This window comes from Lycorma delicatula, chromosome 2 (genome assembly GCF_047948215.1).
Source record: "Lycorma delicatula isolate Av1 chromosome 2, ASM4794821v1, whole genome shotgun sequence".
NCBI classification, from domain to species: Eukaryota; Metazoa; Arthropoda; class Insecta; order Hemiptera; family Fulgoridae; genus Lycorma; species Lycorma delicatula.
The window spans coordinates 146,509,908-146,523,770 of record NC_134456.1 but is presented as its reverse complement, the minus strand read 5'-3'; the positions used below and the strand labels follow the sequence as shown (position 1 = coordinate 146,523,770).

Here is a 13,863-nt window from a genome sequence, read left to right as displayed (position 1 = left end):
AATATCATAAAGCAGTACAATTATTAACCACTTACCAGTTTTTTTTTCACTAAAATTGATATTTATTACTTTGATCCATCCATTTTTTAAATGTTGATAATTTATATTACTATAATTTAATAAGTACTAAAATATAATGATGCACACAAGATTATTTTCTTATATTTTGTAAAAATCAGAAATTTATCATATCTTATCATTTATTATGACATTTAATATGATTAATAATGGTTCCATCAATCAAAACAAAACTGGGCAAGATGGCAGGTAGCCGTTGTCATTAAACCATTTAACATCAGCTTAAACCATTAGCCTTTGAATTTTAATGCATACTATAATACCAAACTAAAAAAAAAAAAAAAAAAAAAAATAACAAAAGATGTTTCAGAATTAACACATTGGCTAATGACTCATTATGCATCATTTTGAACTTTACCAAGGGATAGACATGTTTACACATCAAATCTCTAGGATACCTATTTTTTCATTGCTCATTTTGTCCTCTCAGTTTCCATGGTTCTTGTGCTTATTTAATGTTTATCTTTATTTCTTTTATATGAAAAAAATGAAAATATATAAATAACAAATTAATAATATAAATATATTATCTAAGTGGTGATCAGAAGATGGCTTACTATCCAATCAAAAAAAAAAAAAAAAATTAAAATGGTGCAAAAGCTGGTGATCCACATTTTTCACTTAAACACTCATCAATAGCTTCTTCTTCTTTCAAAATGTTTCCTGCCTCCAACAAGTCTTTATGTGAATACCATATATATCTGCAATAATATCTGTGGTTCTTACATCCTACCAACCTTCAATTACTGGAAATCCTCATTCCTTTATCAGACAACAAACTAAAATTCAACAGCAGACTCCATAACATGCACCTGTGCTATATTCATTGTAGAACAATAACATCCTGATTCTTTCATTCTATCAACCTTAATACTCCTGATACGACCTTAATACAATATAATACGAAGTTAAATTATGAAAAAATTTATTTACCGTGACAGGTGACATATCAATGAGACTACAAGTTTTTTATGGAAATATGGCTCAGGTTTAGCAAATACACTTGTTTTCTCACTTAATATGTTGATGGTTAGTACAATTCCTGCTTCATAAACTTTTTTTTTTATGAAGTTCCTAAAACTATAAACAAAATAGGCTTAAAATATTCCCATTTTAATGTACTTTTAATTCTGCTTAATATGTAATTGTTTTATATTGTAACATATCAAATTCAACAAAACATAGCAAGATGAAATATGAGTAACATTAGTAATACAGCACAATATATATGTAATATTATGTTACAGCAATTATGTTTGTGGTATTACATATGATTTGGGCATTCTATGCTTTTCAGCATCTCGGCCTTTCACTCGGAGGTCCTGGGTTCAAATCCCGGTCAGGCATGGCATTTTTCACACATACTACAAAGTATTCATCTCATCCTTTGCGGAAAAAATATAACTGCAGACCCAGATATTAAAAAAAAAAGAAAAAAAAGAAGATATTGCTAGGAAAGCAAGCAGTGCAACAGGGATTAGCGAAAGAACAATTTTTAATATAATAAAAAAAACATGAAATTGATGGTAAACATGTTAGCCCTAAAAAGACTCGAAAGTAAGTGAAAACGATTGAAAAGTTGAACGATTTTGATAAAATTGTTACAAGAAAAAATTTCATTTGTTTTTTTCAATAACGAGCTTTCTAACTTGAACAAAATATTAAATGCTGTGAATAACAATTCTGAACTGCCAAATTTTTCTAGAAGTACATTACATAGTATTTTAAAATCGATGAATTTTCATTTCATGTTCAGAAAAAAATAATTCCTGATTGATTGAGTGTGAAGATGTTATTTCACAGCATAGGTAATATTTAAGAGAAATTATGTAATTTTGTGAAAAAGGTAAGACAATTTATTACCTTGATGAAATTTGGGTAAATGCAGGACATTTACGGGCCTCTGCCTGTACAACATCTAGGGCCGGCAACATGTCACCACATAGGCCATGTTGCTGGCCTCTGTGGTACGAATGGTAGCGTCTCAACCTTTCATCCGGAGGTCCCGGGTTCGAATCCCAGTCAGGCAAGGCATTTTCACACGTTACAAAAATTGTCACTTATTTCACCCTCTGAAGCAATACCTAATGGTGGTCCTGGAGGAGGTTAAAAAAAGGAAATGTATGAATGGATAAAGAAATACGGAGTGCAAAACATGCTTTTATGGAAGGTTTGTCAATGGGGTGAAAACCTTGGAAAATGTAAACGATTAATAGTAACAACGTAAGAAGTGAAAATGGGTTTTTGAATGGTTGTTTACGGGTATTTGAATTCAGATCTACCCATAAAATAAATGGTGACAATTTTATGCAGTAGTTTAAAAAAAATTGTCGAAAAGGATCCGTCATAATAATGGATGGGCTGTAACATTGCCTGAAAATTGAAAAAATTCCAAACGCTAATCAGCAATGTAATAATCATAATCAGAAATTGCCGAAAGGTTAAAATTGAAGAAAATCATGTACATCGAAGACATGTTAAAAAACAGTAAAATCAGTTAAATAGAAATACAGCGATTAACGAGCTCGCTTGTAACAAGAATTTGATTATAATGAGCATATTCAGGGAATTTTTTTTCTTTCTCATTAATGATAAATTAATTTGCTTTTAGCGAGGTATCAACGCATCATAAACTTGGTCATTACGTGCATTATCATTTTTTTTTAATACTGTAATTCAAAAACTTATTTAAAAATTTATTTAATTTTTTACCGGCACGGTTAAAGATAAATTTTATCTCTCCTACCCCCACTGGTATATTCAGTAGTCATAATTTCCATTTTAAAAATATAGTACTGTACCATAGAATCAGTTAAACAAACAATTTTGCGTTTAAATTGCCTAGCAGCCAAATACAGTACAGTAATGCTGTAGTCGCGTCGGTGAATGCATTTTCATTTTAATGTTTCTTTTAAAGGAGTTCATTTTAATGAACTCCTGTTCATTTGTAATGAACGATGTCGGGCATCAAAAGGAAACAACTGTCCGTAAGTGATATAATTCAAATTATTCGAAAATTGTAACGCGACCTATCAAATTCAGATGTTTGCAGAAAAGATGGACTTTCCAGTTTCAATACTATTGAAGAGTCGCGAGAAACATACGAGTGTTTTTATAAAAATTACATGAAAGCAAAAAACTCAGGCTACGTGACATATGACTGATATCATGGTTTAAAGCAGTGATTCCCAAACTGTGCGCCATGGCCTCTTCACAGGGGCGCCGCGAAATATTGTAAAAGCTTCACAATTGATTGAAAAAGACATTTACATTTGGCCTAAACAAAAAACAAAGTGAGAAGCTAAAAATATCTACTTTTTTTTTTGTTGTTTGTTTTTACTTGACCCTGTATAAAAGTAAAGTCGTCGGCGCAGAATATTCTAGCGAACGCAAGCCGGCAACGCTGCGCCTTCTCGATCGCGCAATATAACTGCGCTAGATACGTCGAGGTGCGTAGACCCGACAGATTTGGACTGTTCTGGAAGATCTTGCGGAAAGCACACAGCATGCGTTGCCGGCTCGGTTCAGTCAGTCGTTATATAATCTGTCTAGTGAAATTAAACTCAGCACTTCATACAAATAAACAGTGATGTAAATTATTTCATGTAGTATATTTAGTGTTATAATACTTCTTGTTTGTTGTTTTTGATTATTAGTTTTGTGATTTTTTGCTCTTGTATCTTTAATGGTGTACCGATTTTTGAACGGTAATAAACATAATAATGCAGATAAAGAAAGTATGTCTTCAACCAGCGGCACGACTGTGAAGAAACGAAAATATCGTAATTATGGTGACGGTTATTTAGATTTTGATTTTACGTCCACAGAAATTAATTGTGAAAAGAGACCACAATGTGTATTTGTATTAAAGTTTTGACATCGGAGTGTATGCTTCCAAGTAAACTGAAGCGCCATTTAAAAGCTTATCACCACAGTACGGATGCAAACCTCGTGATTTTTTTGCCAGAAAGTTAAAAGAACTGAAACAAGAAAAAAATAATTTTTTAAGACTGCATCAATACCAAACAACGCTTTGCTAGCATCTTACAAGGCATAGAAATCGCACAGAATCGCGAAATGCAATAAGCCTCATACCATCGCAGAACTTATTTTACCGCTGCTGTGAATATGATGAACATCACGGTTGGTGTCTGGTGGAAAGCTGCTTTTAAAGTGCCTTTGTCCAATAATACAATTATTCGGAGAATACAACATATGGCGGAGGATATCAACAATCAATCAATAAAATTAAATTAAAGGAATGGAATTTGGATTGCAGCTAGATGAAGCTATGGATCATAATAAGGATGCTCATTTGATGTGCTATGTACGGTTTAAAGATGGTAATAATATTGAAGACCTTCTGTTTTGTAAAAATATCATTGCAGGAGTGAAAATTCAGAACCTGTTCGACATTCTCGATGCATTCATATCTGAAAATAATTTAAATTGGTCTAAGTACGTTGGTGTCTGTACTGATGGAGCTCGCTCATTGTCTGGCTGCTATGGAGAATTACAGGCACTTATTCGAAGCAAATCACCAAATGCACTGGAGACCCATTGCATTATTCATAGAGAAGCGCTTGCGCCAAAGCATCTGAGTCCTGCACTGAATCAGGTATCAGAATGTGTGGTAAATCTGATAAAATCTTGTCCATTGAAAGTAGTAAGGTTTTATAAAAAACTGTGTGAGGATATGGGACCCGAACACTCGTCTTTGTTGTATTATAGCAGTGCACGATGGGTCTATCGTGGTAATGTTTTATCAGGTACCTTTGAATTGCGGCAGGAAATTTTTATTTTCCTTAAAGAAGAAGGATACAAATATGCAGAAGATTTTGCTGATGTCAATTTTTTTAATAAAACTGGGATATTTATGCGACATTTTTGAAAAGCTGAATTCCCTTAATCTCTCTCTCTAGGAAAAAACCATGCACCTTTTGAAGTCAACGGAAAAAATATCAGCTTTTATAAAAAAACTCAAACTATGGAGAAGAAAATAGAATGACGATACAGGCAAAGATTGTTTTTTTAATATTGCAGCAATTTTTGACGTCAAATGAACTTGATCTTTCTCAAGATACAAAAACTATGTTTGAAGGGTACTTATCACAGCCAATTATCTGGTTTGAGAAATACTCTCAAAATGAAAATTTCAATTAACACTAGTGCTCCGTCTGAATTTACTTCTGGGGAAAAATAGAATCTTATAGAGTTATCTTGCGTCAACAGTTTGAAAGCATGAAATTGACAGAATTTTGGATTTCAATAAAAGTTGAATATCCTCCTCTAGTTGATAAGGCTCAGAGGATGTTAATTCCATTTTCGACGTCGTATTTGTGCGAAGCTGGGTTTTCGGCAGTCGCTATAATAAAAATCAAGTATAAAGCAAAAATCAACGTGCAAAAGGAATGAAGGTGGCCGTGTCCAGTTTAATTCCATGATTTCAGAAAATGCGCAATGATTTGCAGATTCATCCATCACATTAATTATTAATTTAATATTAATAAAGTAAAAAAAAAGCGTTAAATAATGAAGATACACGACTTACTTTTACTTAGTCATACTTTTACTTAGGGTAGGGCGCCAAGGAAAAATTTTAATTGAAAAAGGGCGCCACGACTCGGAAAAGTTTGGGAACCACTGGTTTAAAGTGAAAAGAAGTAAAGGGTACCTATCAGTGATCCAGTTTTAAAAATGCAGGCTTAAAAATTCGCTGTAAATCTCGGCTATGCAGATTTCGTTTGCAGCAACGGATGGTTTGACCGTTTTAAAAACAGACAGACTTTTCAAAAATTAATGGGAAGCTAACAGCATTCAATTGTGAGCAATTGGGTGAATGATAATCGACTACTTAATAAATCGGGTTGTAATGAAGAGGACATTTTTAATGCCGATGAAACCGGCTTGTTTTATAAATTAACTTCCGACAGTTAAGATTGTTCATTCCAGACATACTTGCTTCCGCGAAATAGAACGCCCGTAAACTTGCCGTCGGGATAATTTCGAGAGGATTTTCTGATCCCAGATACACACATTATTAGTGTTTACTTTCCATTAACATGAAATGTTGTTTCGTCACTGAATACGAAACGATAAAGGTCTTCATTGTCACAGTGCATCATCATTTGCGAAGGTAGCACGCAAACTATAATCTGCAGGCTGCGATGTCGCTGCATATCGTTTAACCGGTGTAAACGATATGGATGCAGTTGTAGGCATTTCCTTAAATCATTATACACAGACGTCACAGGAATTGCTCATTTTCGACTAGCCTTCCTAGAACTACCGCACAAAAAACTTACACGTTCGACATTCTCTTCGGACATACTCGGTCGTCCTGTACTCTTCCCTTTACAAATACAGCCAGTGGTTTCAAATTGTTTATACCGTCTACGAATGTTATTGTTAGTCGAGGATCACAAGATAACTTCAAACGGAATGCACGTTGAACGGTAATTATAGATTCACACTTTGCACACTCCAAAACACTTTCTGTTGCCATCTTTACTACAGGCGCTTTCAAGCAGAAGGTACAGGAAACAGTTTATGAGCTCCAGCACAGCTAAAAACTGTTTGAGTTGTTCTTTCATTTCATGTATACGACCCAGGCTTTCGCCGATGACAGTCTCCTTTTAGTTCGTGGTAATTCACGACCGCAACTAGAGAATAGGACGCAAGCGGCTTTGTCAACCGCCGAGGGCTGGATGGACACGCAAAATTTACAGATTTCTGTGCCCAAGACGTAGTTTATGCTTCTCAAGGGTTGAAAATTATTCCCCTTGTTAGAGGAATTGTGCACACAGTTAATAAGAAAACTGTGACTCTTCCATTGATGAAAAGTTAAAAAAAGGTTTAGTTTCTGGGATTAGCAACCGCTTGGGAAACATGGGAAAAAAATTATTGAATCCACAACGCTTCTAGATCCACAGTTCAAAAAACTTATTTTGTGAATGATAGCAAATTAAAAGATGCGTTAGATTCATTGACAAATGAATGGTCTGTGTTATTAAAACCAGATGAAGAACAACAGCAGTCAATAGTTGAACAACTGGATGAAAAAACCCCATAATTAGCAAAAATAAATCAGATTTATACAATATTTTTGACAGTAACATTAAAGAAATATCAAAAATTGTGAAATCTTCTGTCCTCTTGTGAAATCTTTAATTACTCTGAGCCAATACTGGGAGCAACCGCATGAGGACAGGTACGTGTTATACATTTTGAATGAAGCATAAGCGACATTCCTGCAGTTGCTAATATTAGATACAAAATATTTACCGTTTCTAGGACCTATGTACCATCCGAAAGAGTTTTCTCCAAAGCAGGCCAAATTCTTTCGGAGAGAAGAAGCAGGCTGAAACCAAAATATATTGTCATGCTAATTTTTTAAAATAAAATATATAGAAATAGACAACTGCAGAAACACCTGTTTTCATGGTAATTTATCTAATAGTAATCTTCTATGTAATTTCTTATATTTTTAATGTTATTTCTCATATTCTCTTATTATTAATAAGCATACTATTATATAAGTGTATTTCATATTACTATTTGTTTGGTTAAAGTACGGCGCCATACTTTTTCAGTTACATGTAAAAGATGAACTGCGAGTTAGAAAATTTAAATACAATGTAATAACTGACCTTTTCATTTAGTAGTGTCTCCTTAGCAGACAATTATTTATTATTAAAAATTGTGTTAAATAAAAGCATGTGTTACTGTCCTTAATGGAAAAAGTCAGCAATGAAAAAATGTCAAACTAATCAAGTAAATTAATAGGTGAGTAACAAATATATGTTAATTTAATTGTAAATATATAATATTTTTAAAAAAAACTGAAAATCTGTTATATAGAAGTAGTTTTATTTAAATCATTCGACTGTGTTTAGAATATTTTCAAAATACAAACATACTGCAGAATTTAAGTTCCAGTACAGGTATGTTAACTCATATTGTGAAATTATATGTAATGATATAATCTTATGGTGGCATGGCATGTTGAAAGGCACTTTTTTTTAATAAGCTACTGAGCATATACAGTATTGTTCATAGCTGGTGTAAGTTAGAACATGAGGAGGTGGAAGTGACTGTGTGTGGTTGAGAGATGGAGACAGTATGTTGGGCTAACGCTAGATATGTTTAGTGTGGAATGAAACTGAATGAAATGTTTCTACTTTCTATATCGGATAATGTTTTCGACTAATGATTAATTTGTTTTTCAGTGCAAAAGCATTTTACTTGATAGACTAATACTGTCAGTTTGTTAGTCGAAGACCAATGACTAATTTTCAAAATCAGTCAACTAATATGTGTGTGTTGTTAAATTAGTCAATTAATTTTAGTCGAACTACTTCCATGACTAGAGCATAAATTAGTGCAATATCAAAGTTACGTAATAGATCTTCAATTAAAGAAACAATAATGTCTCTGTGAAATTGGTAATGATGAAGTTGCTATGTTCTTTGATATGCCACCAAATTAGACCGTAAGTGAGAAGGGACAAAAAATAAGTAACTCTAAAAATAACTGGTTATGAGAAAGTAAGAGTAACTAACTGTTTGTTATATTGAATGCTACTGCAGATGGGAATAAATTATGTAATTATGAAAGGAAAACTGTGCCAAAAGAAAGGTTCTGTGATTGTGTAATTGTTCAAACTCAACAGAACGCCTGGATGATGACAATCTAATGTAACATTGGTTAGGATGTGTATGAGAATGTAGGGACTTCTTAAATGAAACAGCATGTTAGTGTTGGATACTTTTTGTGGTCATTTGTCTGACAACATTAAAACAAATAGAAAATGTGATTTAGTTGTAATTCCTGGATGTATGACAAGTCAATTACAACCACTGGATGTTGGGATTAATAAATCTTTTTAAAGATCATATTCGTGCACAATACAATTGGTGGATAACTGAAAACGAGTGGCAAAATTAAACAAGTGTTACCAGCTAAGATTATGGAATGGATTGTGAAAGCTTGGCATGATTTGCCATCAGAAATAGTTAAAAAGTCATTCTTGAAGTGCTGCTTTTCAAATGCATTGGATGATCCTGAAGACAATGTACTTTGGAACCACAGTGCAAATAAATCAGACTCAGATGAGACTGATGATGACGACTAGACAACAACATAGAAAGCTAACGAGACACACTGTTTAGTCACAAAAAATTACTGTGATTAGTGATAAAATACCATACTTATAAAGCTAAATATGTAAATAGCTAATGTATATTACATTCGTGGTACTATAGTACAAAATATAGTGTTAAGTGCTTTCAATCTTGATGTTGTACTGCAATTTGGATTATTCGATAAATTGCAAGTAGCTACTATTTAACTTTTTATATTCTATCTTAAAAACCTGATGAATTTAATGAAAAATACTGATATATATACAAAATAATTACATGAATTACCATAATTTATATTATACAGTATTTATTACACTATAGTATTATTAAACTATTGGATATTTTTATTTTTTCCAGAAATTATTAAATAAATTTAGGGTACATCTTAAATTTGAAGAACTAGTATATCATTTAATCATATTTTTTTTATTTTTTAAAGTTATTATTACTTAATTTTTATGTTACATGTAAAGATAAGTGTTTTTCTCAGATGCATTGTGCTAAATTAAATTAAATTAGAATCATCATATCGTTATGTTTTGGTTTGATGTATGTTTTCATTAGAAAGCAGGTAGTTAGCTATCTGTCACTAAACCAACAGCAGCCTACTCCTGCTTTCATAAGCAACAGAGAAAGGAAAATTGTGAAAGAAAACAACAATACAGGTTCCAATGGATGAAGATTCCCATTTAAATCAAAATGTGGCATTCTTTATTAAGATCAAAGTAGATGTTGCTTAATGAGACTTTTATTCAAATTAAAGTATCATTTCTCTGCATGTTTTTGATGTAGATGCAGCTTGGTCTTTATTTGAAACTAATGTTATAAAAATCACATTTAACCTTTCATCAGTCACAACTGGCCTCACATGCACACTATTAAATCTGTAGCAAATAATTTTTGAAGCAGACTGCCTACCATTTCCCTATATTTATTTTTTTTTTACAAGTAATTGTGAACAACAACAGTCATTAGTAATGGCTTCTTTGATATGAATATATCCATTTTAGCTTGTTAACTACATTGGACCAAACTATGTTACATTTCATTGCAATTGCTATTCTCAGCATAACTTTACATAAGCTGAGTCTTACTTTTATTTGCTCATAACAATAAATTTGTAAAATAATGAATAACTGAAGCTTGTAAATGTAAAAGGCAGCAAGTGAAAAAAATTACTTTTATTTTATTTACGTGGGATACACTTTATGTGTCATCGCCAATAATGTGGAAAAGGTTTAATGTGTCATAATAATGTTGTTTAATTCTTAAAACTGCTGCAAGGTGGAAGTCACCAGCTGGTTTTATGGAAAAGTTTGAATGTGCCACCCAGCCACATTAGAAATGGATGTTTGTTTAGTTATCAGAGCTTGTGATATTTTGCGTTTGTTTTGTGCTTTCTTCTATTTCCAAACTTTCTACAGTTCTAAATTTGTTTTATTTAATTTTCTTGTAATACTTTATTTGTGTTGGATTTTTATACAAATCAGAACTTGCAACATAACCTTAAAAAAAAATGAACACGCACAATCAAAGTGTTTGGGTAATAAAAAATGTACCCTTGCTAGACAAGCTGGTAAGCCTCATGAAGCATCTACTGGGAAAACACGAGAGGGTAAGAAACCACCCTCAAAAAAATGTTATTTGTAAATGTAAATATAAGGGTAAGAATATATCCACAGTATAAAAAGAACTTTTCTTTTTAGAGCTATATAAATTATCAGAAGAGCATCAAGGTTCTTATCTTTTTAATAGAATACATGCTCAAAATATCAATCGTAGATGGCATGTGACATACAATGACGTTATAGATAGTATATGTCAAATTATATTTAATTATGTTTTATCAGATGGTAATGATCAAAATATTCAAGTTTATTCAGTGTTTAAAAATATTTTTTCTCTAACACCTAAAAAGTTACAAATTTTGTAAGCAAAAAAGAAGGGCATTTTATGTAAGCTGATAACAGGGGTAAAACTCCTAAATCACAAGAACATAAATGCAAGTACTCTGACATTAACAGAAATGTGGTTAAGTCACATATTTTGTTATTCTCCCATCACAAACATCATTATGCAAGAAAGACGAGTTCACTTGAATATTTGAGTCCTGCTCTTAACAGAAATCAGCTTTTTACGGCTTTTAAAGAGAGATACCTGGAAGCAATGTTTCATATAGACATTAACAGTAAAGTATTTGAATTAGATTTTCCTAAACTAAAGTTTGGGAGAATGATCAAATTTCCCACAAAAAGCCTCATATTGTAAAACTTGCAACCTCATTTTCTTTTGACCCACCGAACTAACTGGACTAAGGTAAACATTTTGATGAAAAACAAAAATTTGAATACTCTTTCATCTATTGAAGAACTTTCAAAAGTGCAGTTTGTCAACAAAATCAGCAAAGAAAAAAGTATCTCCAAGCAATGATTGAATACCTTACTGAACCACATAATCATGCATTCTATGAAGCTTTACTTTAAGAATAAGAGGGTGACACGATTGATTCAAGTGAAGATTTACAAGATGAATGAAATCAAAACAATTTTCCAGACAAATGTTAGTTAAAAAAGTACTTTTATATGTACATTATTTCAGACTTATGAATAAATCTTAATATATATAATTATGTTATATAATGTATGAATATAATTATGTTATACAAGATAAAATTTTTATTTTTTGTTAACTATTAAAATAAATAATACATAAATTTTTGTGAAATAAGATTTTACATTTTCAAAATATTATTTTAAAATAACCCAGAAGGCACTTACATCCTTTCCTAATGCAACAGTTATTGGGACTTGATCACAAACGGAAGCTGAATCACTGTTTTCTATGAAACTGTGACAAGGTAATTCTTTTTAAATTTTAAATTAATTAAGTAAACCAATTAAGTTTATAGATAGTCAATCTACCTTTAATTGATCCTATTATTTCTCTGAAATCTAATAGCCCAGCTATAAATTTTTTGTTATTCATGAAAAATTTTGTTTTTGGAATTTACATCCTTTTCCATTTACATGCTGCAATTACTTAATAAAATAAATACATTTAAGTACTTTATATTTTATTGTACTTGAGTCTTTCAAGCACACTACACTCATATATATACATATATATATTTGTCTGTTTCATATCCTTGTTGTTTCTGATTTATTATTTCCTTTCCCTCTTCTAATTATTATAATTCTTGATTTTTGTCTTCTTAATTCTTTTATAGTCATTTTATTTTTGGATATTTAAGATTATTAAAAGGGATATTGCATACTATCATCAGCAACTTCACCATCTTTTAGTAGTCCAAAGAATGATAAATGCAAAAAGATAAGTAAATAAATGAATTTTAATAGTAAAATGAATAGAATTTGATGTGATGTATACAAATCACTTCACACATATAATTCATCAGGAGGTACATACACAATAGTAACATACTGCAAATGTGATGCAGTAAAATAAAGATTAATAAAATAATGAATTTCAAGGAACAAAGCGACACAGATTCAAATATTAATGTAGAAAAACTTGAAAAGCATTCACAGTCTGAAGATGAAGATCATGACAGTGATAACAAGGAAAATGAAGAAAAATATTATTTTCAGAAGGACAAAACCAAACATTGTAGCATTCCGTTTCATCAAAATGTTAGAGAACTATTTCATAACTTGCTAAAAATTTGTAAGGTGTGATATGTAATGCAAAATTAATAAAACCAGTTCCTGTTAAGAGTTATTTTTTTTTATGCATTATATAAAATAATTACACCTTTGAACAGTACCTAAAACCTACAGTTTTAATCAAAGTAAAGGTATTCATTGGCCTTCTGTTTTTAGTGGGAGCCAGTAGGTTCCTACTAAAAACAGAACAATGTTTTCTCTATAGAAAACAGACAGTCTTGAAGAATTTTGGGAAATACAATGTTGTAATAAACTTAATTTAGTGATGAGCATTTAAAGATTAAATTGATAGCTTCTATAAACAAGATATTTAACCCTTGAGTGGTCGTATGGATAACAATAGTCATCCACCTCTCTTTGATTTGCCACTGTTTATTTGTTTTGGCAGTATGAGGATGAGGCGCCAAGATAGTAAGGGTAGTTGGATGTCGAGAGTTCCAATGTTCAAGTCCTAGTAAAGTCAGTTATTTGAAAATTAGATCGTGGATACCGGTGCTCTTTGGCGGTTGGGTTTCAATTAACCACACACCTCAGGAATGGTTGAACTGAGAATGTACAAGACTACAGTTCATTTACACTCACTGCGCAAGGAGTAGTTACCCTTTGTTTTGGCTGAATGACAGACAGATGTCATCCAAGCGACCTTTTGCGTAACTAATAATTCTGGTTTTTTTATATTTTATAAGTGGCTGTTATCCATTCAAAACAGTAATTTTAGTTATCGGATAGACACTTTTTGGTGAAATAAGGTAACTTTGATTTATTTGATGCATAGACTAATCAGCCTCCTTTTAATTTATTTTTTATTTTTTATATTTATTTATTTGGCATTTTTATTTGAGGAAAACTACGTAATTTCCATTATGGTAGAAACAAGCTCAGACCCTAAAGTTTGAAAAAAGTGGCTGAATAAGTCTGATTCAGAAGAACCTCTGGACTGTGATAATAATAATAATTTG

General features: G+C 31.7%; 2 protein-coding genes across 2 annotated transcripts in view; one reads left to right on the top strand and one right to left on the bottom strand.

The window, feature by feature from the left end:
• The window catches only part of Hip14 (palmitoyltransferase Hip14), a 133,944-nt gene that overhangs the window by 22,479 nt on the left and 97,602 nt on the right, over positions 1–13,863 (bottom strand). The gene's annotated exons all lie outside the window — the stretch shown is intronic.
• On the top strand, positions 4,340–4,969 carry LOC142319974 (zinc finger BED domain-containing protein 5-like). The gene has a single exon (XM_075357652.1). It carries the CDS (start codon positions 4,340–4,342, stop codon positions 4,967–4,969), a length of 630 nt encoding a protein of 209 aa, XP_075213767.1.